A 27,651-nucleotide genomic window follows, 5' to 3' on the forward strand; every position below is an offset into this window, starting at 1 on the left:
GCACCAAACAGCAATATTGAGATCAGCAAACAATGGCTCAGCTGCACTGAAAGGAAAAACAGAATGGAAATTTAAAAGCAAGCCACTGTATAAGATAAAAAGGCTACTGGGGTGACCCAATATACTAGAGCTCTTGCATTGAATTCCCATGGCAGCTGATGCTGCTGATCAATATTTGGTGCTGCTAGTTCGATCACAAATTGTAACCTCAACAATTAATAGTAACTTTCTCAAGCTCACAGTGCAAGACAGGGAGAGAGGGGGGCACATTTTCACAGTGTCTAATACCTCCAGGAAAGGACAGGAGAGAAATGAAGTGAGGAATTTAATGCAATAAAGCACTGTGCAGCTAACATACGTTGGTGGATTAATGTCAGTGTTAGCAGGGAGCTTCACCATGGGGAATCTTTCCATGTTCCGAATTGCAGATTTGCATCCACATGTGGGTTGCATGGGACATGGATAACAAAGACTCATCCAAAAGGGAAAGAATCATAATCTGTGGGGAAACAGACATGGGTTATAAAATAACTGAGGATAAATGGCAATTTATGGCAATAATTTCTTTCATTGTGTGTTATAACATTAACTGCAAAGCATAATACATTGTCAGTGTTATCTCTAAGAGTTTACTTTGTCCGAGATGAATGTCCACCAGTATCAGTCCACAATTACCCAAATATTTATTGAACCTTTTGCTTCCTCCAGTGTTTTGCTACGCTAGGTAACAGCCCTGTTCTGCCTGTGTCTTAGGAGCAGACTTCTACAAATATCTTTTCCAAACTGATGTTCATTTTGTATCTCCCTCAGAAAATAAAATAAACAGCCCTAACATATGCAGTCCTTCCAGGAGAGAATACTAATGCCATTTCATGCACTCTTTCTTGCTAACAGACCTTGAAAACTTCAAGACAAGAACAAGAAGTACAGTGTCAGTCCGACAGGGTCAGGGAATGGTACTGCTGTGTGGACCACCACCGCATTCTGGAGGTAAATCATATTAATAATACTATTTTCAATATTCAATGGCAATTTGCAAGTTTCTCTGTCTCTTGCTCCAGAATAGGGTTTCAAGAGTTCTTACAGTTTCCATCCAGGGAAGAAGCAGGTAATAGTGTTGGACTGAGAGAATGATCCATCCTGAATGGTTCTTGCTGGGCATACAGACACCTGGGTAAATCTGCTAAGAACTTGGTGTGATAAACCCAGACAAAGGAAAAAGTTTTATCATCTAAATGCATGCATGGTGGGAAAGAAACTAATGCAAGTGCCAATGTGTGCCAAAGTGGAGCAGATGAACCTAGATTACATGGAGCCCATAGAAGCCCATCTGTTTATGCTCTGTACGTTTGGTCTTCTGCAAGTTTTCAGTAGGCAGAGAGGGTAACCAGGTAGAAAGAGGGTGGATCACATGTTGAGCCTCTTTCCATTGATTATTATTTCATTCACAATAATGAATTTCACCCTCAGTGCAAGAGAATGTATATCCTTTGCACCAAGTTTAGCCCTGAGGTGCAAATCCCATTGAAGTCAATGAGATTTGCACCCACCTATTCCAAAGCTAAATTTGACCCTGCATGATGTGGTTCTAAGTCCTTAAATAATGTTGGGAGACATGAAAGGATCTTATCAAGTTAATGTAGCTTCCAAATATGAATTACCTTAAAACGTGGTACATAACATCCCCTATATTCTAAATATATTCCTTTTATAAAGAAATATTCAACAGTCTTTAACAGGGAAATGAAAAAGAACACACTACAATAGCACAAGTGATTCGTTCTCTTCTGACAGTGTGTGATAGCTATCAAATCCTTGTCCATGATGGGAATCAGCATCATCGATGCTGCTGTTCAGACAAGTTAACAGGGAAGTTTCAATAAAAACTCAGTGTTTTCTCAGTGGCCAAGAAAGTGGTAGATGGACCCAAAAAAATCAAGTTTCTAAATGGATTTTATAAACTATGAAGACTATAGCAATTACTTTACTACAACGTTGCTTTAAAAGGGGATGATAAAAAAAGTTTAGAAAATTCAAAGCAATCATTTTCAACTAAAATTGTATAAAGATCTCTTGTTATATCCTAAATAGATATGTAACGAGTGGTGCCAAAACTATCTTGGTTGGCTGGGTGTTTATACATGTGTGTTTCTGTGTTGTGATTCTCACAAATCAAGCATTGGAAAGATAATTAGTTAGTTGTCTATTATATCAATTGATTGATATTGGACTTGATTGCAGGCAATGCATTGTGTGCCCAATAGTCAATGAAGTGTGTCATACAACTTCAGTGTATTGTCACTAATCACTATGATCAACAACCATCTATTTTGGCTGGGTATACACCCAAGTGATATTTCCAGTAATCCACATATAAATTTTCAGGTAATTTCTCTCTCTCTTTTTCTTTTAATTGTAATCATGTTTTTAAATCTATGTGCCATTTGATTCCTCATTCATCAGCTAACAATTGCCTAGCAAACCATTTGCAACTGTGGTGTTTTTACTGCTCAGACACAATGAGGCAAGTATTTACTAAGCCCATTTGCTTTTGCCCAGCTGTCAGGGAAGCTTGACAAGTCTGCCAGCCTCTCTTGGCCCCTGGACTTCACAATCCCCACCTAGACTGACACTTGAAAGAAACAAAATTTTTTAAAAAATGGTTTGGAAGGCCCCTGGGTCTGATACTTTAATGACCTGTGTGATCTGCTACTGCTTACAAATCAAGAGAGATTTTAATTCTGAATATCACCGTAAGCATTGACCAAACCTTTTGAATCAGGATAAACCCCAGGCAGAAATCCCACTGACCTCTATTGAGAAGAGTAAATATTTTTTGCACCAATGACATTGTTCTGCATTTTAACTTGTGGGGCACTCTGAAGATTTTCTTCACCAAAGGTACCTTCAGTGCTGTCACTGTATGGGAGAGGGGGAATGCCATGACAAGGATAACCACCTACCTAGTTTCTGTAACTAGGACACCTTTGGCCTTCATATTTTTAGGCATTATGCCTTTCCTTCGGTGTATAATATTACCATCAGAATTACAACTTCTGGACTCTCCCTGGAAGTACCCATTACAGGGACATGGTTGTTACATCTGCAATCTAAGGCACTTTGTTCCTACCTTAAAAGTTAAATTTGGGACCTACCTGAACCTGGACTGTGCCCCATTGGGGCATCCGCATTTATTAACTGCTAAGTACTCAAATATATAATGGAAGGATTGGCTATTATCAGCTCATGTAATCTGGTGTGCCTAAGGTTTTATAGCGATCTCAGATCCCAACGCATATCAGCTTACCCAACTTTTCAGTAGAGATGTGGGGTCCAACACAGATGCAATGAAACCTGCAATTTTAAGGTAGAGGGGCTGTTACTGGAGGGTTCTGCAAGGAAAAAGACCCTGAGGTTGTAGTGGTTGGCATTTGAAAGGTCAGAACTAAGTGTAAGAGATTGAAAGGTCCGGTAGGAACTTTTCAGTATAATGTACCCTGAGCTGACTTCTATATTACAAGCCTGTTACCCAACTTATATCCTGAGGTGCACAAAGCCTCCATCACCTGCCACCCACTACCAACTGCTTCAACTTTTCTCTCCCCGCAGCTACAAAAACCTTGCCTCCCTCCCTGTGACAAGTTTCCTGACTTGATTTCCCCAACTGCAGGTTACACCTCTGCTACCCCTATGATGAGTCCCCTTTAATTTAAAACAAACAAAAAGAATTATTTTTTCACACAACACACAGTCAACCTGTGGAACTCCTTGTCAGAGGATGTTGTGAAGGCCAAGACTATAACAGGGTTAAAAAAGAATTAGATAAGTTCATGGAGGATAGGTTCATCAATGGCTATTATCCAAGATGGACAGGTATGGTATCCCTGGCCTCTGTTTGCCAGAAGCAGGGAATGGACAACAGGGGATGGATCACTTGATGATTACCTGTTCTGTTCATTCCTTATGAGGCACCTGGCATTGGCCATTGTCAAAAGACAAGATACTGGGCTAAATGGACCTTTGGTCTGACCCAGTAGAGTCGTTCTTCTGTTCTTATGTTTACTTTGAATTTAGCTCTTGACAATGTGACATAAATTGTTTTGCTCCTCTTTTGGTCACTGTTATTTAGTCCTAGCCTCCCAGGTGCTCAGAAACCCCTTCATCCCAATTTTGGTGCTGTAGTCTTGGGAGGAGTTTTTTGTTTTGTTTATTTTGATGGGGTTTCTTTCTCTTCTGGACCGTTTTAGTGTTATGATCATGTTTATTGCCCTGCTGAAATCAAAGATGCGCTGAACTTTGCAGGAGGCTGATACTTGATCTGCATTCAAATCTCTGCTTTTGTCTAGAGAAATGGGATTTAAACAGATCTCCTGAGATACTCATAAGAATTACGCATCTATTATAACCGCACCAGTAACTGGTCAGTCTTTGAACCCATTGCTTTGTAAAAATCCTGAACAAACATTACTCTAATACTTAAAATTGGCTTCTTAAAGATATAATAGTTTCAGATAGTTTCAAGACGTATGTATGCAAATGCGTCTATCAATTTATTTATAATGAGTTCATCATCATAGAGAGAGGCACTGAAGACCAAAAATAAAAACAGCATATTATTGTCTGAAGGCACCATCTTCCCCCACTACACCCCATTCTCTCCTCCCTCTTTCCTCTCCCCCTGCTTTCTGTGTGCTCTATGCAGTTAGTTTCTGTGGCTGTATATTGGTTACCTAGGAAACTGCTATAGGCTGGAATTTGATTGAAAATGCTACTGGACTGAGTGTCAGAATTGTGGCCTGTGTTTCAAGTGATGCATGAGTGCATGTAAAATCTTGACAATTTTATTATTATTTGTAACATAAAATAATGTTAAGCACTGGCGCCAAATCCATCCATGGTGTAAATACATTGATGAATTTGGCCCACTCTCCCTGCATACACCCAATACACACTCTCCCATAAAACCAACGCTACCATCCAGTCTCTCTCCTCACATCATGAGCCCTCACAAATTATCACCCACCCCTACCTTGACAATATCATCACCAAATAAAGGGGCTGCCATTTCCCATTAGGGGCAGGTAATGGGGAAACTTGTAAACAAGAGATAAGACACAAATAATGCTTTTCCCAATTACTCTCTCCAACCCATCAATTAATTCAGCTGCCTTAAAATCAAACCACGCTCCTTCCATACCACCCCGATGAGTCCCATCTCACCCTTACAGAGAATTGGTCTACATACCAAAAACTCCTCCGCCACGAAGATTAAATGTGTAAATTAATTTAGCGCGAGCAATGGGAGGGTGGAGGGAATGAGGTGGTTTTTTATTTTATTTTTTATTTTATTTTATTTTTTTTGCTGTGAGGAATTTTGTTGCTATTTTGCAGAGAAAATGGCTGAGATCCAGATTGAACTGTCAGATGGATGTGTTGTGTGTAAGTGACTCAAAGACCTTCTAATGTAAATGTATTCAGTGATGACAGTAACACTCTAAAGAGCTGATAAAATTATTTCCCATTACTCGGGTCTGAATATATACAGCATGTAAGGAAAGGCATGTTTTGGTGCCTGTGAGATAAGGACACTCGCTTCTGGTGCCCAGCAAGGCAGAAGCCTGAGGGTATTATTACTAGAGCCACAGTTAGTTTAAATTGGCACAGCTCCGTTGTCATCAATTGGCCTGTGCCAGCCTACAGAAACTGATGTTCTAAACCGCTTTCAATAAGAAGAAATGTTATGAAAGGCAAAGTAATTCCAGTCTCTTCTGATCTGGATCCTGATAATTTCACTTGCCCTGCATGAAGAAAATGTCATCTTCTTTTTTTTTTTAACAGGACATAATTTGTATTTAATATAATTCACCCTGATCAGCAGGAAATAACCTGAAGGAATGGCAGAATTTTTAGGCTGCCAATTGCACTTTGTTTCCCAATTGCACTTTAGTTAGCCAACTAGCTTGCTCACAATATACATTGGAAACCTACTAATGATTACTGCACAATTACTGCAGATATCTCTTTTTCCAACTGTGGGGAGATAGAAGTGAGTATGAGAATATCTGATGTTCCTGGCAGATACACTTTCTAGGGATGTTTTATTAGTGAAAAACTATAGCAGCTTCCATCCCAAGGGATCCCAAGGTAGTTTTTACAAACTAAAACTATAGAGATCACTTCATCCAATACTGTAGTTCTGCCATCTCTAGGATGTAACACAGCAATTGTTTAATGCTTTACTACAGCAATACATAGCAGTTTTAGGCTAGATGTGAAGAATCCTATATGTAATTGAAAATACAAGTGCAATTTAGAGAGAGAAAATACAATTATCTGATTTGGAATTTGATTAGGACACTGTGCTTAATGCCATAGCCTGGCAAATAGTGCCATGGACCTTTAATTTACCTGCTGAGGACTAGGGCTGGCCAGAAAACAAGAAATCTATTTCATGAAAAATCTTGAGATGTCAACATTCGTTTTCCTTTCACATCTAACTCTAGACATTTTGTATTTTTTCTCAAAAAAAAAACCCCACAAGAGAGACACACCCAGGAATAGCCAATGGTGCGGTAGTTAGGAAGTGGGAGACCCAGGTTCAAGTGCTTGTTCTGCCCAATTCAAAATAGAGAGTTGCATCTGGACTTCCTAAGGTAAGTGCCTTAATCACTGGCCTATTGCCTATTTTGAGGTGAGTCTCTCTCCAAAAAGCTTTGGTTTTGACAGATTGGCATTTTATGACAAAAAAACATTTTGTCCAAAAAATCCCAACTACCTCTACTGAGGACAATGGTTTTACATATCATAAAAAAGACCACAGTGCCCCTTAGCACTGTGACTTAGATGGAATAGCACCATCTAGTGAATCATTACCACTAGCACACTATTCCTTGGAGAAAACTCAGCCATGTAGTGGCCCAGCCCAACCCTCCTTCACTTGGGAGATCTGACAGAGTAAATGCAGTAGATCTATGGCACCGGGACAATTTTTTCCCCTTTGTTTTATCATTAAGAAAAACTATTAATGGTTCATCCTTTTTAAAAAAAACCAAACCCCGAATGGGTCTACTTCTTTGCTTTCTCCCCTACCCTTATTCCTTTCAGCTGTAGTTTGCTACATGTATGTAAACAGAAGTTCTGTCTTTGGGATATATCTGTTTTTTAAAGGGATTGCAGCTGAGAGCAAAATTATGTTGGATTCCATGTGCTAGTTGAACTTTGAGCCATTTTCTACCTTAGAGATGCTAAAAAAAAAGTCAGCTGTCTCAGATTAAAATGCTAGCAGTAATTTATCTTAATGTGAGGCAAACGATTAACAAGTATTTTCAGCTTCTTAAAGGGGACCAAATACAGTGCATACATAATCATTTGGACTTTCCAGTGCAAGATGCATTGCAACAATTCTTATTTTAATACAAGCTGGAAATTCACTGTATGAATCTAGTCCTTTTTTCTCCTCCAGCTGAAAAAGAAATGTGTATTTCTTGGGATACATTTTCAGCAGGGAGTCAACATTTTGTCAGGTCAGTGTATCATAGTGTTACATTGTGTTAAGCAGCATAATGATGCGACATGCTGAAATGCTAAAATGCTGGCTGAGTGCTGGAAATTTGGAAATAGACACCTATTTGGAGCTGAGGAATAAGGGCAGGAATTGATGTAAATCAAACATTTGCCACTGTCAGATGTTCAGCTCTTGAAACATTACATAGACGGGCACAGAAGATTGGCTTGCTGTATTTATAGGACCCTGTCTTTTAGAAGTTCCCTTTTTTTCCCTTTCCCCATTTATTCACTCATACCTATTAAGCAAGTATAAAATAGGGAAGTAGTAAAACTAAGAATAATAAAAAGCTACCCAAGTCATCATCTTTGTTCCTTAGCCATTTATCCTCTCACATTCATGTATTTCTTCCCAATACTTCTCAGTTCTCTCATCATTAATAAGTCCATTTCTAATAATTCCTTCATTCATACCACCACACCTAGATCCACTGGTTATTGCTGACAAAGTGCTTGATAAAGATGGACATTAACAATGGCAACGGCGTCAGTAACTTCCATTCTCCGGAGGGGAATCACAGTGTTGAATACACTCTAGGAAAGAGCAGGATTGTAGTAACTACTTCAATCATTTTACATGGTAAACACTTCAGACAAAAGACTACATCTACCTGTTTTCACAGCACCTTACAACATTGAGTTCTGATTGCAACCTCTGTGTGCTACCATAAAATTAACTAGTCAATAATAATAAATCCTAGTATCTCCTACTAAGTACATTAAAAACCAATGGCAGTTTTAGGAAATGTTTGGGTGGCTTTTTTGATGAGACAGGTTGTGGGTGTTCAGTGTTTCTTGGGATCAGCCCTATAATTTGGAGGTAGCAAAAATAGTACTTATAGTGCTTTACATTTTCAAAGTACTGCTAGATCAATACCATCTGAAGATGAGTACACTCCATAGGGGATGAGACCCCCTTGGAAATATTTGAGGGATTCTTTCCCTTTAAATGAATTCCAGCACAAATCTCCATATTTAATATCTTTTCACTAATTCATGTCGAATCAGTGCTAATACACTGGTACTTTATTATGTGCATTTATGGAAATTGGGACATTTAACTGTCACATTTACCAGATGTATGTTGTTGCTGAGTGCTGCATTACCTAATATACAAATAGTAATTTAATTTTTGAATACTTGCTAACAATATCTCTGCTATTTCATTATGAGTCTATAGATTAAACGGTGACATTGAACTGTTTAAATTTGAGCTGGCTTCAATTGCACTGAACACTAACAGCCTCTTTTTGTAACTCTTGCAGCCTATAGAATGTAATAACTGCAGGGACACAGGACACACTCTTGTAGTAAAATCCACAGGAGTGGGATGGAGGGCCCAGGAAAGTTCATGAGGTTGTCCTTTTGGTGTTCCTGATGTATGATCTCCTTTCAGGGGCAGTGTACATAGGAAGATGGAACAGGCAGCTTGCCAACATCAATGACCAATGGGGGAGTGTAAATTCTGCCACCTGCTTCTCTGACCTGTTCTGTTTTGGGGTGATTCCCTTCCTTCTGGAATCAAAGCACTGCAAGAATCAGATCTGCATTGCCTGCCCACCTGTATCTGTGCTATTCTTCGTCTCCATGAGGAGAGGACAGTGTGGAATTTAAATACATATCAAAGCATCAGTTCTGGTTGATTTTGCCATCAGTGTTCCTGCCATCTGCAAATCCTGTCAGAGAAAGTAATTATGGTGTGCCCTTGATATGTTCCTCCCATCATCGAGTCCTGGCAGAGAAGAGTTAGCTGCTGCTGCTGTTGTTGTTGTTGTTATTTATTACATGCAAAAGAACTATATTAAAAATTATGAAGGTTGCAAAGTCAAGCACTCAAAAATTAGGAAATGCCAGAATTAAGGTTGCCTGTGCAACTTTAATTCACCCCCTTATCTGCATGCATTATGATACTGTCTTTAATTACACGATCATATACAATTTTTTTCCCAGCCTCATTTCCTATACAGAATTGCTGAATGCTGTGTAGAGAAGGGGGCTGTTGTCTGGAGGACCCCTACATTATTTGTTTAGAAGTTGGAAGGTGTGTAGTGAATGAGGCAGGGTACTTACTGCAGAAAGAGAAAAGACAGTTGCATGGTTGAGGCAGTTGAATGAAGCCCTGGAGAACTGGGTTCTGTCCCTGCCTTTTCCATAGAGTTCCTGTGAGATACCAGTCAGGTTACTTAAACTGGTCTTTTTAGGGGTGATCACTAGTTGTATGTTCCTCATATTCTGAATGCCTGACTTCAGACACCTGGGTATGATTTGCAGTAGTGCTGACAACTGCAACTGAACTCAGCAGAAACTAGGCTGTGAGTTTCAGAGTAGCAGCCGTGTTAGTCTGTATTCGCAAAAAGAAAAGGAGTACTTGTGGCACCTTAGAGACTAACAAATTTATTAGAGCATAAGCTTTCGTGAGCTACAGCTCACTTCATCGGATGAAGTGAGCTGTAGCTCACGAAAGCTTATGCTCTAATAAATTTGTTAGTCTCTAAGGTGCCACAAGTACTCCTTTTCTTTTAGGCTGTGAGTGTAAACAGTGCTATATAATCCGAAATACTCTGCAAAATCAGGTCTACATGTATCAAATTGGGCACCCAAAATTAGTGAATACTTTTTACCTTTCTCTCTCTGTGTCTCCATTCCCCATCTGTACTAAGGATGTAAAAGGTTAATCGGTTAACCAGTTAACCAATAAACATTAGATTTACCATTAACCGGATCTTAACCGTTTACCCTGGAGGCCAGCCAGAACTGTGTTGGGCCAGCGGACCAGAGGAACCCCAGCCTCAACAGGACCCCAGCCCTGGCTGTTGCGGGCGGGCTGGTGGGCCGGACGGGCTGCGCAGTGGGACCCCGGCTGCAGTAGGCTGGGGCAGCCCCGGCTGCCGGAGGTGAGCTGGGGTGAGACCCCAGCTGCGGTGGACCAGGTGAGGTCTTGCAGGATCTCAGCCTCAGTGGGCTGGGCAGGCTGGGGCGGCCCCAGCTCCAGCCGCACCAGGCCATGCTGGAGTGGCCCCAGCCATAGCGGGTCGGGCAGGCGGGACCCCATCCCCAGCTGCGTGGGACCATCGCAGCCCATAGCAGGACCCCAGCCGGGCCAGTGGGGCCCCAGCCCCAGCCAGGCCAGTGGGACTCCAGCCTCTCCCACCCCGCGCCACCCCACCTGAGTGACCTCGGTTAATGGTTAACTGGTTAAATGATGTAATTTAAATCATTTAATTGGTTAACATTTTTAACCAATATTTACATCCCTAATCTGTACAATGGGAGTATGAAAATAATTTTCATTATTGTGTGTGAAGCACGCATATTCTATAGTGATGAGCACACAGGAAAGCCCATGAGGAAATTAATAGTTCTGTCTTCAGCGCCGGGCTTGAATAATGTGACGTAAATAAGGCATGAGGCCACGCATTGAGCAATATGGAGAGTTCTGTGCACTGAATGAGAAAGTGTTGCTGTGCAAAAACATAGTCTGAGATCAAATTAATCTATACCCATAAAGGGGCCAAAGTAAGGTTGCACAGCCAACTTTAATTCTGGCAATTCCTAAGTTTGGAGTGCTTGACTTTGCAACCCTAATAATCTTTTAAAATGGGGTTTTGTGTGTGATTTCATGCCTCTTAAAAAAAGCAAACTGAAAAACCAGAAATTATATCGTGTGGCATCATATTGATACCCATGTAGATCATTAGCAGGGGTGAAGTCTTTAGATCTGCCACACTGACCTCTGCCACTTAAACTAATGGAATAACTGATAGCAGTAGTAGGTAGTTATTTTCCATGTAGGCCAGCTCTAGAGGGAGATGGATGGGACATTTTGCCAGTGGGTTTCACAAATATCTGTTGACAGAGGAGGGTGCAATTCAAGACTCTGGAAGTGTGTGCATTCTAGAGGGCACAGACTCTTCTGACCACAGGCATTGACTTTTATTTTTCCCTGTGAGTGCTCCACCCCCACTCCGCCCTGAGGCCCCATCCTTCCTCCGCCTCTTCCTGCTCCCACTCTGGTCCCTCCCCAGAGACCCCACCCTTGCTCTGCCTCTTCCCACCTACCCCGAGGCCCCTCGCTGCTCTTCATCCTTCCACGAGTCGCCCAACAGCTGATCCGTGGCACGCCAAACAGTTGATCGGTGGCCCCACCCCTATTTTTTTTCTCTGGGTGGTTGAGCCCTGGAGCACCCCGGGATCAGCACCTATGCTTCTGACCATTGCGCACAAGCTTGGCCCTTCTGCCCTATTCCCCCTAACATTTCCATATCCCAGTCTTGTCTCTACCCTACCACTAGCTCTTCATCACATTCCTATTCTCCTTGCCTACCCAAGTCCAGTCTTCACTCCTCAGGCTTCCAATCCCAGTCCCTGTCTCCTTACCCAGAAAATCCTAGTCTTACCCCTGCACACCTCCCATCCCTCTCTTCCCCAAACACCCACTCCATGTATCCTTGCCCAGCCAGTCCCATTTCTCTTCCCTACTCCCTGATGTGTCTCTGTTTCCCTCCAATTTCCCATCCCCCCCGCCCCACATTCCCCATGCCCACTAGTTCCCAGTCCGTCTCCCTCCCCAGGTTTCTCATCCAATATGTGTCCTTGCCACCCTCAGTTCCTTATCCCAGGCTATGCCCAGCCAGTGCCTGTTCTCCCCTCGTATCTCCTGGCTCCTTGGCAGATCTATTTTCCCTCCTTCTCCACACCCCACTGGCTCCCAGACCCATCCCCCACCTGTTTTTTCATCTGATCTCAGTTTCTCCCCTATCCCATTGCATTTCCTGGTTTCTCAGTCTCTACACCATGCAACCCTCCAGTCCCAGGCTCCTTGTCCCAATCCACTATCCCAGTCCTCCCCCACAACAACCTAGATCTGTCTCTTGCCTCCCTCTGAATTTGAAGCAGATGGTTTCTTTCTCCATGCTACCTAGGTACCAGAAGGAGTTTACTGAAGACACAGGAGAGACAGGCTTCCTGCTCTCAGTCCTTGTGCCCAGCCACATCCCGGCCCAGAACAGCTGTTACGGGGGAAGGCTGGCTCCCTCCCCAGATCCCTGGGCTGGAGCACACCTCAGTCGTTACGTGAATATGGTGCATGTGCTGTCCAGTCATGTGCAGGAAACCTGAGGGGATACAGCATGATCGGTCACTCTCTGAGGATGGTGTGTACACAGTCTGGTCACACACAGGAGCTGTGAGGGGATGGAGCAGGCTCAGTGAGGATTGCAGCTACAAAGCTTTTAGATGTTAGGCTCTAGAAAGTCTCTACTGATCATGTGCGAATTGTGATTTTTTTTCAAAGGCTTATAACTTTACCAGGTCTGGACAGATTTTTATGGGGATGGCAAGCAGCACATCTGTGGCACAAAGGCCACCCACATGACAGATTTCATTTCACTGCTGCAAAGTATGGGGGTACTAGAGCTTTCCAAAGAAAGGAAGCAGGGTTTTTTTATTTTTAATATTGAAAACATTATTTTCCCTAGCCTCATTCTCATAAACAGCAGTACTCTTTGGGCTGAAATTTTCCAGAAAGAGTCAGCCCAAGGCACACAATTGGCATGGAAAGTTTCAGCCCAAATAATTTAAGTCTGGTAAAATTATAAGCAACTGAAAACAGGAGTTTATAATTGAAAGTAGAACCCCACCTATAATTATTTGTATTGCGGTAGCACCTCATAGACCCAGTTGCAGATCGGCATCTCATTGTGCTAGGCGCTGTACAAACACAGAACAAACAGAGTCCCTACCTCCAACAGTGTGTAGGGAGCTCCCACTACAGGCTTTTGAGGAGACTGTGGCTCAGCCACAATGAGTCATTCTCCCCCTCTTTTGCCTTTAGGGCTTTTCTTCCCCATTTTTGTTTCATTTGCTTACCTCCATGCCTCTTAATAAGAGGAGCTACACAGGCCTATTCCCAACCTTGTGGGAACATCCTATAAAATAATAAAGATGAGACTTCTAAGATGTTATAAATATTACCTTAATCCAGCTGTAGAATTAAATAGCAAATTCCATTGATTGGTTTATATGTTCTCTCTCTGTTTTATTTATGTGGTTTCCCATAGCCATAGCACCTCACAATAGTTAAGGGATTTAGCCTCAGAACACCCAGGTTAGATACAGGAGTGTTGTTATGCCCATTTTATACATGGAGAACTGAGGCACAGAGCAATTAAGTGACTTGGCAGCATCACACAGGAAGTCTGTGGCCAAGCTGGGAATTGAACCCAGGTTCGGTGCACCCTAAGCACTGAACTATCCTTCCCCTCCCATCATTTCTTTAGAAATTATACCAGATTATCAAACCGCTTCAGTGGAGTTGTGCAGATTTACACCAATGAGAGGATCTGGCGTAGTATTTTCAGTTAAATGCTATAGTATTTACCCATCAAAGAGACTTTAAAAAGATCATTCTAAATTTGTATCCAGAATCTCACAGGAATTTCAGTGCAACACAACCCTGAGCTAGACCTGATCATTTCATAGATTGATCGGTGTTGTCTGAACATTGACAGAATTCAGCTATTTTTCTTCCACCCTGTTCTATTAGAACTATAAAAGAGGTACGTTTTACTAATTAAAATAGAAATATGCACTCGTGTTCAGTTCCAGATGCTTGAAATGAGGCTCATACATTCGTATCTAGTCACTTATTTTCCATTTAGGAGCCTAGCTTTAGGTACCCAATTTTAAAACGTTGGCGTTGATTAGTAGGGATTTATTTGGAAAAACAAGATTTAAAGGAAAGTGAGGTGGCACCTTCTTCTTCGTAATTATTGTATGCATACATGTTACGAAGATCCACTTGCATATTTTCATCTTCCCAAGGGGAAGGGAGTTATAAAAGATCAACCTGTTCAAAGAACTCTTAACTATCTCAGAACATTACTTTTGATGGAATTGCATTTGTAAGCTCTGTGCCTTTGAGCTCATATGGTGACAGGGAATTATTTTCACATCTTTTTCACATAATGGATGAGCTGCTAAAGGTTCTTTCTTTTTTTGTTCTCTCCTGACTTTTTCAATAGCTGAGAGAACTTTTGGTTCTGTTGCACAGCTTAATCAAGTAGAACTAACTAAATGTTAGCATTTGACAGAAGAGATGGCAATTTTGATTTCATCTCAATCTCAGCCTTTCATGCTATGTGGTAGATAGTGAAATGCAGCTGCCAGCCCAGTTTTCAAAATACACTGCGAATTACCGCAACAAAGCTCTGCAGAAAAGTCCTCAGCACTGGGTATCATTGGTTGGGGAAACATACAGAGCCGGTCTTACAAGTGGGTGACGTGCGTGACTGCCCAGGGCACCATGGTCAGGGGGGAGCCGTGGTCAAGAGGATGCTGGCACATGAGCAGGGCATGAGGCAAGTGCCCACTGGCCAGGTTGCACTCCCCACTTGTGGATGGCTTTGTTGGCCCACACAAGGTCCTGCTTGGCAGAGGGAGTGAGTAGGCTGGGACAGCTGTCAAATAGGGGAGGAGCTGAAGTTGTGAGAGGTGTTGTTACAACTTGTGGTTGGGAACGGTCTGTCCCAGGGTTGAGCTGTGGGAGCCCCAGCAGGCCTGGGGGAGCACCTTGCAGGGCAGGATGGGGCCAGGACTGGCCATGTGCCAGTCTGCACTGGACTGGGGGGTGAGGAGAGCACCCGGGGGAGAGCTGCTTCCACCCTGTGTCTCCTGCACTCACCCCAGGCTGCCTGGCACAGCTAGGGTGACCAGATAGCAAGTGTGAAAAATTGGGACAGAGGTGGGATATAATAGGTGCCTATATAAGAAATCCCCCCGAATATCGGGACTGTCTCTATTAAATCGGGACATCTGGTCACCCTAGACACAGCCTGCCTGCTAGGGTAGCTGCTCACCTGCCCCCAAATGCCCGTGGATCAGGGGAGGATGAGGTGTGCCCAGGCTTGTGTAAGTGCTCCTGGGGGCACGCAGCAGTGTCTGAAGTTGGGCAGCACTGAGGAACAGAGGCAGCAGGGCTCCCTGGGCAGGTTTATGGCAGCTTAGGGAAACAGACCCTGTGCCAGGTGCGTGCTGTGTTGGCTTCAGTTTGTACCTCGCAGCCCTGCCATTCCCCCGGCACTTCACACGGTCGCCAGTCTGATGTTCTTGCCAGGGGTGCCAGTGCAATAGTCTCTGCTGAAGGGTACGCACAGTCCCAACTGTAACTTAAAGCTTCTCAGGTAAACTCAGGTGTGTGACCATACTGTGTATCTGTACATGACTCAAAGAAAGGGTGCCAAAATACAAGTTCACCCAGGGCACCATTTTCCCTAAGGCCAGGCCTGAAAACACATTTGTCCTCACCTGAATTTTTTGGAAAACAATGACAGGCATTTCACGGGTTGAAACCAGTACAATGTTTTTGGTTGTAATCATGAGGACAATGAACTGTTGTGTGAAATGAATTATTTTTTGCCTGTGCAATCATCTCTGCATGGATCATGTCCCAAAGTTCTCCCTCGCTTACCCAACTCTGCTGAGGAGGAAGTAGGGCAAGGGGGAAAGCAGGAAAGTTGAGCAGGATTGTTCAGTTGGACTCCCTGCAGACAAGAGTAAGGTACCACTCAAAATAAGAAAGGGTAACACAATCTAGCCCTTTGGCCCTGGGGCAAATCCTGGGTATCACACTCTGACACCAAATATTTGCCTACCATTCATTACCGCTCTCCCATCCACCAAAAATAATAGTCACACAAGGTGCCATTTATAAAGGGTTAATAAATTATTAATAGTCGTCTCAACAAATGTTAGAGTCCAACAGATCAAAAAGTTGCTTATAACAATGTCTAATAACCATTTGTAACACCTTGTTCTGATAACTTTTATAACCATCTGTTCATATGCTGCTGATGTCTGTAACATCTCGTCATCATTGTTAATCCTTTGTTAACCATTTATAAATGGAATCTTAATATAATGTGTGGTCCAAAAAACCCAAGGTAGTCAAAGAGAATGGGCCAAGAAAGTAAGAAGTAGAGTGAGGAAACAGCCCCTCTAGTCAATATGGAAGATCAAACATGCCAGTCAGTGTCCACGGGGAAATGAGAGATTGTTTAAGTGTACAAGAGTGGCATTAATTTATCCTCCTTTCTCTGAAACCCTCATGCTGGGAACATGGAGAAGAGCTTGGAAGAATAGGTCCAGCCATGGTTCGCTGTGACCTGACCTAGGATTCCTACCACGTTATTTCTGGCTGCCATGAAGGAGTGGGATGCTGTATTAGGAAAAGTGCTATTTTTTTATGTCAGTTGGGATCAGAATTCTGCTTATTTCATTTGTTTACATAGAGAGGATCACAGGATGTCCATACATTTTCTATTTTTGTGGCTCTCATCTCCCCTAACAAAAGTTTTTGAAAAGGAATTTTTTCTGCAGGAAAAAATCTGTATATGTCCAAAAGGGACTTTGCAATGAGCAAAGTCATTAGAATGGGCCGATTTAGAACAGACAAAACCAAAGCAGCCTGCATCAATTACCTGAGTTTAATATTAAAAGTTATGCTAAAAAATCACAGTGTTCCATTCGGACAAAATAATGGAGAGACTTGATTAGCTGGTTTAACTGCTGAATCTGTGAAAAATCCATTGTTGACTGTGGAGGAGGTTGGAATGAAAATGTGATCATTCCTTGGTGCCTGGGGGGAAAAGCAGCTATCACCAAAACTGCTTGAATTAGCACTAATGAGAGAGCTGCTGCCTTGAAACATTGAGGATCTCAAAAGGTGAACTTTCATCTGTGCCACTAAGACACGTGTTTACTGAGATGCATGAAAGATGCAGTGAGGGAAGACAGAACACAACTGGAGATGAAATAGCTAAACAAATTCTAGCCAAATGACAGTGTGGCCCATTTCAGAGATCTACATGGGGACAAATGAGCTATCTTGTGACAAGAGGACCATTTCACACACACACACTCCACATTGAACTAGCACTCCCACACCCACATGTTTATTATTGTCATTCTGGGTTACTCTTCCTGGAAGCTGGTGGGCAAAACCCTAACCTTTATTCAGAATAAATGTAAGAAAACAGTCAGGCTCTTTTATACAATAGATAGCCAAAACAGTAGAAGACACTGCCCAAATCAAGTCATGCTGAGCTGGTCAGAGGCAGAGCTATGTTGGTAGAGGCTTTTTGCTGGTAATCATTTGTTGGAGGTAGGGGTGTGTGAAAGAGAGAGAGAGAGAGAGAGAGAGAGAAGATGCAACCAGAAACACCACTGAAGGAGACCGAAACGGCACCAAGGAAGCATCAGACACAGATGCAGAAGAATTGGTACCATGACCCTGAGAAAAAGCTAAGAGAAAGAACTTTGGGCTAAATGCAGGCTGGAAAGGGCTTGGAACTGTGAGCAAAAAACCTGGCTCCTCATGTTCCAACTGTATTTAGGGAAACAGGATTTTGTGTTCATTCTTTGTAATGAAACATGATTTGATCCATCATGGATTTCCCCCCCTAACGGAAACAACCCACAGGATCCTACATTTTGTTCAACTGCATGGATCAAAAATAGTTACAATATTAGAGACTGCACCCAACACAATAGAGTCCTGGCCCATGACTGAGATTCCTAGATGCTATGACAATACAAATAACTAATACAAAAAAGTGCTCTCTAGTCTGGGGAATACATATTTGGCTATGAAAGCCATCAAGTGACATATTGCAGGCAGAGAACCAAATCCTGCATGCTTCAGTATGAATTTTTGGGTCAAATCCTCAGCTGCTGTGAATTAATGTAGCTGCATTGAAATCAATGGTTGAAATCCTGTGTACCAGGTGCAATCATTTATCAACAGAACAAAATTAATGTAAATTATCTCATTAGATACTAGTATTACAGATTAGCCTGTAAACAATGAGTCAGAATCAAGAATCCATTTCTGGACAGTCCTGCAGCATATGCTTCAGGGCAGTATTTGGAAACAAATACAAGCTATAAATCAGGTTTCAGAGTAGCAGCCGTGTTAGTCTGTATTCGCAAAAAGAAAAGGTGTACTTGTGGCACCTTAGAGACTAACAAATTTATTTGAGCATAAGCTTTCGTGAGCTACAGCTTACTTCATTGGAGCTGTAGCTCACGAAAGCTTACGCTCAAATAAATTTTTTAGTCTCTAAAGTGCCACAAGTACTCCTTTTCTTTTTGCGAATACAGACTAACACGGCTCTACTCTGAAACCTGTCATTATGCAAGCCACTGAATTTAGCCGTATGGAGTGGAATAGGCATCCAATGAAGTGAGCTGTAGCTCACAAAAGCTTATGCTCAAATAAATTTGTTAGTCTCTAAGGTGCCACAACTACTCCTTTTCTTTAAGCTATAAATCATTTACCTTTTTGTACTTTTCATTGTCTGTTCCTTTATGAAAATCAGTTTTAAAAAAAATACAGAAAAAGAAGGCCATTGCTGAATGAAATATGACATTACAGGGTTAGGAAACCTTACCATTGATCATAATTCTATATTCTCTCTGATTCAGCATGTTGAAGAAGTGTCCTGATCTGCCAAACAGGTTTCTTGAAACTTAAAATCACTCATAAAAAACTCTACTCTAATTTAAATTAGACGGGTTGAAAGTTGTAACTTCCATTTAAAGTATATGGTTCATCATTTATGTTTTATATGCAGCCTGTTTAAATTATTAAGATCAAGAAGTAAAAAGCTTCTCAGGAGATAGACATGGATGAGATTAAAATTAATCCTCCATAATCCCTGTTTTAAAACTGCTCATTCAGTGTGTGTACATGTTTATCAATTTATTTAAAGGTGGGAGGGAAATAGATTTTTTTTTCAAACTTCTTTTTTAAATGTCCCATCACATATGTGTCCTTTAGCATTTTACTGGTCTATTACCTGTTCAATTCTAACAACATTACAGTTAAGATTGTTTTGTTGTTGTTTTATTTTAATTGGGAATTCTAAGAAATTGCAAAACTCTACTCTTGTTTACATTGGTGTAAATACAGTTTACTTTGGGATTTATACTTCTTTAACTATTTGATCTTACAACCCTTACCAAAGTAAGTAATTCTGATTTCAGTTGGGTCTACTTTTGTGAGCTGGAGTTGCAGAAGTGAGCCATAACTGAGAGTAGAATTTAGCTTAGATGTTTGGAGCCATTTGGTGTAATTGATTACCACCTTTGACTTCAATGAAGCTACACAGATTTATACCATCTGAGGATTTAAAAATTTCTATTTATGAAAGGAGGGAATAAATGTGCTTACAGTTTCCTCTTACAGCTGCCCTATACCTCTGCAGGTTTAATATATATGATATTTTGGTAGTGTAACCCCGCTATGTATAATTTATGCACGATTCTTGTAGATTTTTACCCTTCAGTCACTTAGGAGCTGCAAATCTGACAGCACAGTCGTTTATTCACATAGAGGTAGCATATTAACCCATGTGGAATAAGACAAAGGCAAAATCTGACCTCAATTTAAAAAAAAATCATGAGCAAGGTCATGGTACTGTGAAAATCCTAACTTTTACATTTCCTCTGTGTGTAAATATGTAACCTTAATATTGTATGAACATGGGATAATTTCCATGATTTTTTAAAAAGAAAACAGAGAAACTGCCAAGCTTAAAAATAAAGTTTTAACCCCCAAATGCAGAGTTTTTTCAGAAAACAATGTGTCTTAATAAAGTCTAAATATAACTTTACTTACAGCAATTAAATACAGCTCATCTATATAATGTTATTTTACCATGCACATTACAGTAGCATCAAAAATGTAATGCAATAATAATATCTACACAGATATCAAATATTTTTGGTAGTCTGATATTTCCTAAAAAGGACATCTCTCCCATACTGTTTTGCTAAATATTTCAGCCTTAGAGTTGATATTAATACACTTCAGTAAGAAAATTCTCCACAAGCAACTTTCTTTAAAAGGTTTGATCTAATCTCTTATAGCTACAATAAGAGGCTGATCAAAAGTAGTGAAAGCGTGGTATTAAAGGATTAGCTAGGTCACATTGAAATATGTTTTAAAACAAGCACGGGGCCTTTAGATCAGGCTCAGCTCGAGCGAGCATACAAAAGTAGGCCTTTAAGCTAACTCTCCATGACTTTAAATAGAAAACAAACTAACTGATTAAATCTGTGAATCACTCTTTAAAGTGATATTATTTATAGTTTATATAGTACACATAATAAGCTTGGGAAATATAAGTAATGGTTGAATTATGTAAAGGACAAATATATTCTAGAGTTAAAAATCAATTTTAGTATCATTTAAGTACATAACTAACCTGAGGCATCCGGACTCTCTTTTGACTTAAAACCACAGGTAATTAGCAGCCATGGTCTGGTCCTCCTAATCATTTAGTCTGTCCTATCTTTATTCTTGTTCTCTCCTCTTCCTATTTACTACTGACAAGATCTACCATTGAGACACCTTATCTCTGCTTGGCAGAATGGGATGAGTGGTTTCTTTTTATGCCACTCTGTGGACCATATCATGCTATTATTCTTTTAAGGAAAATTTCCTGACTAAAATCAATGAGGAAGTGCAGATCAATAACAGAGAGAACCATATGGCCCCATGTATAGTTCAATAGGAAGTGCTGTGAAACCATCTTGGCTTGAATAGAAGAGCAAGTATTTTCACATAGAATGTAATTGCTAATATAGGGGTTTTGACCCGCTCATGAATGCCCTGTGCTGTTTTGTTGCCATGACTGGATGAAGCTGTATGACACTGTACAGTCCCCATGCAGTAAAGTTTGCCTGAAATCATTATTTTAACATTAAGAGACAGCTTCACATCGAAAGACACAAGGAGTGCAATTTGCAACACTTGTGCCCATGGTAGCAGCCGTGCTATGTGGGGTTTGGTTCGAGGGATACCTACCCCCAAAAGTTCTGTTAAAGGAGATCAGCTTTAAATTCCACAGACCTCTCTACAGAGTATATCTGCTGACTGGGCCTGTCCCATCCTCTCCCAACTTTGGGGTCTCTGTTCCACCCAGATAGAGTCCCCTCCTCAACAGAGTAGGGTTTTGGACAGTATTGATAGTTATATCACTACTCTAGGGGAGACTCATTGGTCTAGTGCCAGGAGCAAACTGAGCCGAGCTTAAACTAGACCTGCAAAATATGTGTGTAATGAAACCGGCAACCAGGGAAAATTCATTTTTTTAAAAAAGTTTATTACAATCCAAACATTGGGACTGGATCATCAAATGTTTCCGAAATCTTTTTTTTTTTTTTACAAAATTGGGTTGATTTTTCAAACAAACTTCAAGCAAACAAATTCTGAGTGAATCTGAGACAATTCATGGTTATGACCAGAGTCAGACCAAAAAATGTAGTGGTGTCAACTTCGGTGTGAATTGACACTGGAAAAAACGTTTGCTAATTGAAATTACCAACTAGGGTTTTCACAGCTATAGAATTACTTATCTTCTGGGCCACTGACCTTCCTCTCCCCTCCAGTTGGCCCCAGAAATTAAGTAAAGAAATTAAGTTGAAAACCAGAGAGTTAGATTAATTGGGGCTGAGACAATGTTCCCAGAAGATACAGGTTCTGGAGACAATTTCTGGTTTGTTAGGTCAGCGTACCTGTGACAGACTGCCAATATCCTGTTTTATCCTGAATAAACCTTATGGAATTAAGTTAAACTTTGGTAAATTAAATTTAACATCTTTGGAGTTCATTGTATTAGAAATGCAAATGTTTATGTACTACTGTGAGATTGTATAAAATTGCTTTAGCAGGAAGACAAGATTAATTCTATCTCTGGCTGGTAGTAGGAACTTCAGAAGTCTTTTTTGAAACAATATGTTTGAGGTGGATTTCTAAGGAAGTATTTTGGGGGGAGGGAAATGCAAGTTCTCCCCCCAGAAACCAACTTTTGGAAGAGAGAGACCCATTGTGTACTAATTACCTCTTCTGAAAATTCCAGATTAAAGACCCCTGAACGGTATAAAGAATGAAGTGAACAGGTTATGAATAAGGCCATGATTTAGTCACAGAGGTCATGGCAGTCACAGATTCCATGACTTTGCCGGAGCTCCGTGACTTCTAGGGCTTCAGGAGGAGGAGGCGGGACTGTGCGCCCCTGCTCTGCAACTGGGGCTGGCTGGAATCAGGAATGCAGCTTCCTGAGCTTGGCAGGGTCCATGCGCCCCAGCCCCATGGCTTTCACCAGAGGCTGCAGCTGGGGTCACATGCCCCCCATGCAGCTTCCCAGGGCCATGTGCCTCCCCTCTTCCCACACTGTGGCTGGGGCTGCAGTCGGGCGTGTACCTCTGTCCTGTAGCAGGACCAGCTCTGGAGCAAGAGCTGTGTGTCACCCATGGCTGTAACCCCTGCTGCGGCCACTGGAGTTGGAGCTTTGCCCTCTGCCATGGCAAGGGGCTCAGCCTGTCAATCCCCCCCACCCCCTCATGGGACTCCATTCCTCCCCCTACCTAGCCCTGCCCCTGGTTATTTTTAGTAAAGTAACAGACAAGTCACATGCTCCATGAATTTTTGTTTATTGCCCGTGACCTGTTTGTAACTTTTACTAAAAATAACCATGAAAAAATCTCAGCCTTAGTTATGAGTGTGCTTGTTCTGAGCTGAAGCTGTGATGAACTGGTAACCGCAAGGACACTCCTAAGATGCAGGAGGACTTATCCTGTCAGAATCCATGTTAGAGTTTGGGTTAACTCTGGTAAGCTTATTAGCATGCCTGCAGGTTCTTTTATTGTTTTAATACATTTTCTCTGTGATGCTTTTACATTAAGAATAAAGTATGCTTGCATAGGAAGCCTGTGTGGGTACATATCTGTAGCCTTTACATTTAGTATCTGTCTCTAAATAAAAAGCAAGCCATTGCCCTTGGGCAACCCGGCTGTGATGGGAAATACACAGAGAAGTCAGGGACCTGTGCAGCTTGGGAATACCCCAGTCAGAAGAGAGAGGGATGCAGGTCTCCACCCAAGAGAGGCAACAGATGGGGACCTGGAAGCCTGAGGGTAGGTTCCCTTGTTGGGCCACTGAAGAGTGCAGTTGCCCTGAACTGTGATAGTACCCATGAAGTTCTTATCCATACAGTTTACTCCCAAGACCTATCTGCCTGCATGCTTGGCTGGCAGGGAAAAAAATCTGCTACCCATGAGAAGTTTCTGAAATAGGTTTGTGTATTTAGCAGTAATAAATACAATACAGGTTTCAGAGTAGCAGCCATGTTAATCTGTATTCGCAAAAAGAAAAGGAGTACTTGTGGCACCTTAGAGACTACCAAATTTGTTAGTCTCTAAAGGTGCCACAAGTACTCCTTTTCTTTTTGCAAATACAATACAGAGGTCTTTCAGTCTTGTAATATTTTCCATTCTGTCATAGATGGAGGCGACTGATGATTTTTCTCCCTGAGGGAACTTTTAAGTTAAGACTGTGTCAAAATCCCCAATGGGATGTTGGGGTAATAATCGTTAATGTTTATAGTTGCTATAGCAACTAGGATAGCAACCTGTTTGTAGGAGATAAGCTAGGTCAATTATTGAACAGCTGTCAAATATTTAACCATTTTAGAGATATAGAAAAGCAGAGATAAGGAATGGGTCAAACTGATTATTGACCAGAATTCATGTAATACCGAAGTTCTTACACAGTTTTAGTTCCTTAATGAAAATATAATTAATCTGTGTATTCAAATTATTGCAAGTGGGAAAAGATAGGTTTAAATGCAGGAACACATTGTAAGGAAAATGTGTGTGTGCATTTGTGTGTGCATAATATGTCTATATATATATATATATATATAATATGCATATATTATGAATATCATCTCTTCTATCACTTATTACTGTGAACTTATGATACACACATGATTAGTCCCGCTGAAGTCAAAGGGCCTACTCAGGGTAAATTTAAGCATGTGCATAAGTGTTTGCAGGACTTGGGCCTATGATATTTTACAGATCTTCATTATAAATGTTTCCCATCACATAGGCCTTCAGCTTGCAATTTTAATTCCTTTAAAGTACATTCCAAATTTCCTAATTATTTAATTCCCTGTTTTGCCTCCTGAAACCATCAGGTATGAGGCAGGTCCTTAAAGAGGTAGCAATTATTTTTTAAATATGTTGCATAAGTGCTACATTCACTTTAGAATATACCTTGTATCGGTCACCAAAAATCTTCTGACGTTTTATCCATTTATCATTCTTTCAAACTTCTGTCTCATTGCATATATTGTATATATAGTACTCTTTCCCTTCCTAAAGCTATGTTGCTCGTCTCCTAAATTTGCCTCCATCTTGCACCTCAATCTTGCCTCCAAAACTCTCTCAAGGACTTTGAGAGGCTGACTTAACAGGGTGATGCCCCAATAGGTGTTAAAATCATTTGCATCACACGTACTCTTCAAGAGAGGCACCATCAACCCCATTCTCCAGTCATCAGGGTTGATCACAGTAAACACCTAATAATCTATGAAGACACTCTACTCCAGTATCTCCAGTTGCCTTGATCATATCAACAGTTATCTCACTTTCACCATCTACTTTACTATTCTTCATTTTATTCTATCTCCTCTAGAGCAATCTTTTGAGTTGTCAAGAGAGAGTTGTGGGTTCAAGCACCACTGACAATTAAATTATTAAGCAGATATTTTTAAAAGTTAATACATGGATAGAAATTGGGGGAATCAACTAATGAATAATCTGTGAAAAGAAAAATGGGCTAAGCTCACAACAAATATTATTCGCAACTAATAATATAGCTAGCTTTACTGCCACAGAACAGTTCATCGGAGAGAGGCAGAGAAGCCAGAAGACTCTACAACAGCAGTTCTCAAACTGGGGGTCGGGACCCCTCAGGGGGAGCGAGGTTATTACATGAGGGGATCGTGAGTTGTCAGCCTCCACCCCAAACCCTGCTTTGCATCAGCATTTATAATGGTATTAAATATATTTAAAAGTGTTTTTAATTAATAAGTGGGGGGGGTCACACAGAGGCTTGCTATGTGAAAGGGGTCACCAGTACAAAGGTTTGAGAATCACTACCCTACCACAGCCCTTGCAGAATTCCAGACAAACACTCCACTCAAGTGAGAAGGAACTTGGGAGGCTGGAGACAGGGCAGAAGTGTGTTCTCCAAACCTCACAGATTGTTAGCTCTAACCCCATGATGAACTCTTGTCTTCTCTTCCCCTTTAGTTACATTGTGCCAGCAGTCGCCATACTGCCCTTGGGTCAACCCTTTCTTTATCTAGAGAAGTACTAATTCATTTGCCTGTCTGAGAAGAGAGTATTCCATGGACAATGCTCCCAGACTTCGCTCCCCCTCCTTCTGCCCTAGAGCTACAGAGCCCCATCTGTACAGTGGAAAACAGAAGGATTTCTTTAGGCTCCCTGAGTAGGACCAAATGAAGGGAAACATCACTGCTTTCCTCTCCTGCTCCTTTTGTGGTTTCTCTGACAACTTCACTACTCATGTCTCTCTTCTCTGAGGAGCATACTGGTACTAGACCAGCAGTGTATCTTTTTTTTTTAACCTGTGAATGCAAGTTGTAGCAGATTCTTTGAAAATTCAGTGATAATAAAGTAAGAGATTGTCCTATTATTAAGGGTCTGATCCTGCGAGATGCTAAGCCTCCTCAATTTGTGCTGAAGTTAATGGAAGCCCAGCTTTTTGCAGGATCTCCTCTTTTATTTTAAAATTGAATGAACATCAACAGTGAAGGCCAGTTAAGAGAGAGAGAGAGAGAGAGAGAGAGAGAGAGAGAAGGTGTTAGTGCTTTAAAGTGTGGATTGAAACAACCTAAGAATAGGTCACATTCGTCCCCACATCATATGCTTTGGAGTTTGTCTGGTTGTAATAACAAGTGAATATTGACAGCTGCCATATTTGTGTCTTTGGGTACGAGCTTTGTGAGACTGTGTTGTGTGACTTGGTATGCAGTATTTGTTCAGGGTAATATCTGGCAGTAAACAGCTATATTCCAATGATCTTCTGTCCCCTCCCTCCCAGAGCCTCTACACTTTTTATGTTACAAAATAGATGATAGTGTAAAGAAATAAAAGTGAAGAATAGCAACATTTGGGAGAGGGAATGGAATGGTAGATACCAGAGACAGCTGGGATGTATGTGATGTGTCAATTCTGTATTCCTGTTACCTCGGTTTGTTGCTGCTAGGGGAAATGCAGCAAAATATTGGCTCCTGTTACTTTGTTAGGTAAGTCTCCATGGAAATTACTATGGAAATTCAAGCAAGCATATTAAATATAATGTTAAGAGTCTGCTTTCAACCCTCCATAGCCAAGAAATTTTCAGATAAATCTGCCATGGGCCCTTTTGCTTGGTATCCTTGAGGCTTTGCCATGATAGCTTACAGCACAATATATGGTCTTCTGTCACAAGCTGCTGTATTGTATGAATGGCAATAACATATTTTTATCCATTACCTATAGCTTAGCAATAATCATCATTTATGAAGGCAAATGCAAATCTGTTTTCTAGCCCCAATACCACCCACCTAATATCAAATATGATTCCTATGTATATGGTTACATTCACATGCTTGATATATCACTAGTGTGCGTGTGTGTGTGTGTGTGTGTGTGTGTGTGTGTGTGTGAAAAACAAATGTGATCTGTGATTTAGAGTTCAATACTTCACATGAGCAAAGGGAGTTGTTCTTAGGATCACTAGTCTCAGCGCAACATGAGCTGTTCTCTCTCCTGGAAGATCAGGAGTGCAGTCCTAAAGCAGCGGGTGTGCTGCTGGTCTTAGGAAGCCAGTGGGAATGAAGGGAACTGAGAACCTTGCACAGCATCGAGCTTCAGGATTTACAGTGGAGGGGGACAGAAGAGATGATCCCTTCATATTGAGAGATGATCCCTTCATATTCAATGAAGACATTAAAAAAGCCTTCACTTCCTCCTCCTCCCAGCCCACACTTTGTTTAAGAGCCCAGTTTTGCAGCATCGTGATGCTTGGAGTTCTGCTATTGAAGTCCCTGCCAACTGGGGTTGGAACTTCTTCTCCACAGGGAATGACTGCATTTAAGGGGTTTGAGTGTTCATGTAATGTGAACATGTTTGGGTTGAAAAAAGGTTTTCTGCAGGAGAGTTCCACTCATG

General features: G+C 41.3%; 1 protein-coding gene across 8 annotated transcripts in view; it reads left to right on the forward strand.

The window, feature by feature from the left end:
- Positions 1-27,651, forward strand: part of CNTN4 (contactin 4) — a 657,694-nt gene that overhangs the window by 480,683 nt on the left and 149,360 nt on the right. For all 8 annotated transcript variants that reach the window (XM_038410564.2, XM_038410563.2, XM_038410561.2 and 5 more), the window contains one exon: positions 895-990. In XM_038410564.2, the coding sequence (XP_038266492.1) occupies positions 895-990 (96 nt within the window). The remainder of the gene's footprint in view (positions 1-894; positions 991-27,651) is intronic.

This window comes from Dermochelys coriacea, chromosome 7 (assembly GCF_009764565.3).
Source record: "Dermochelys coriacea isolate rDerCor1 chromosome 7, rDerCor1.pri.v4, whole genome shotgun sequence".
NCBI classification, from domain to species: Eukaryota; Metazoa; Chordata; order Testudines; family Dermochelyidae; genus Dermochelys; species Dermochelys coriacea.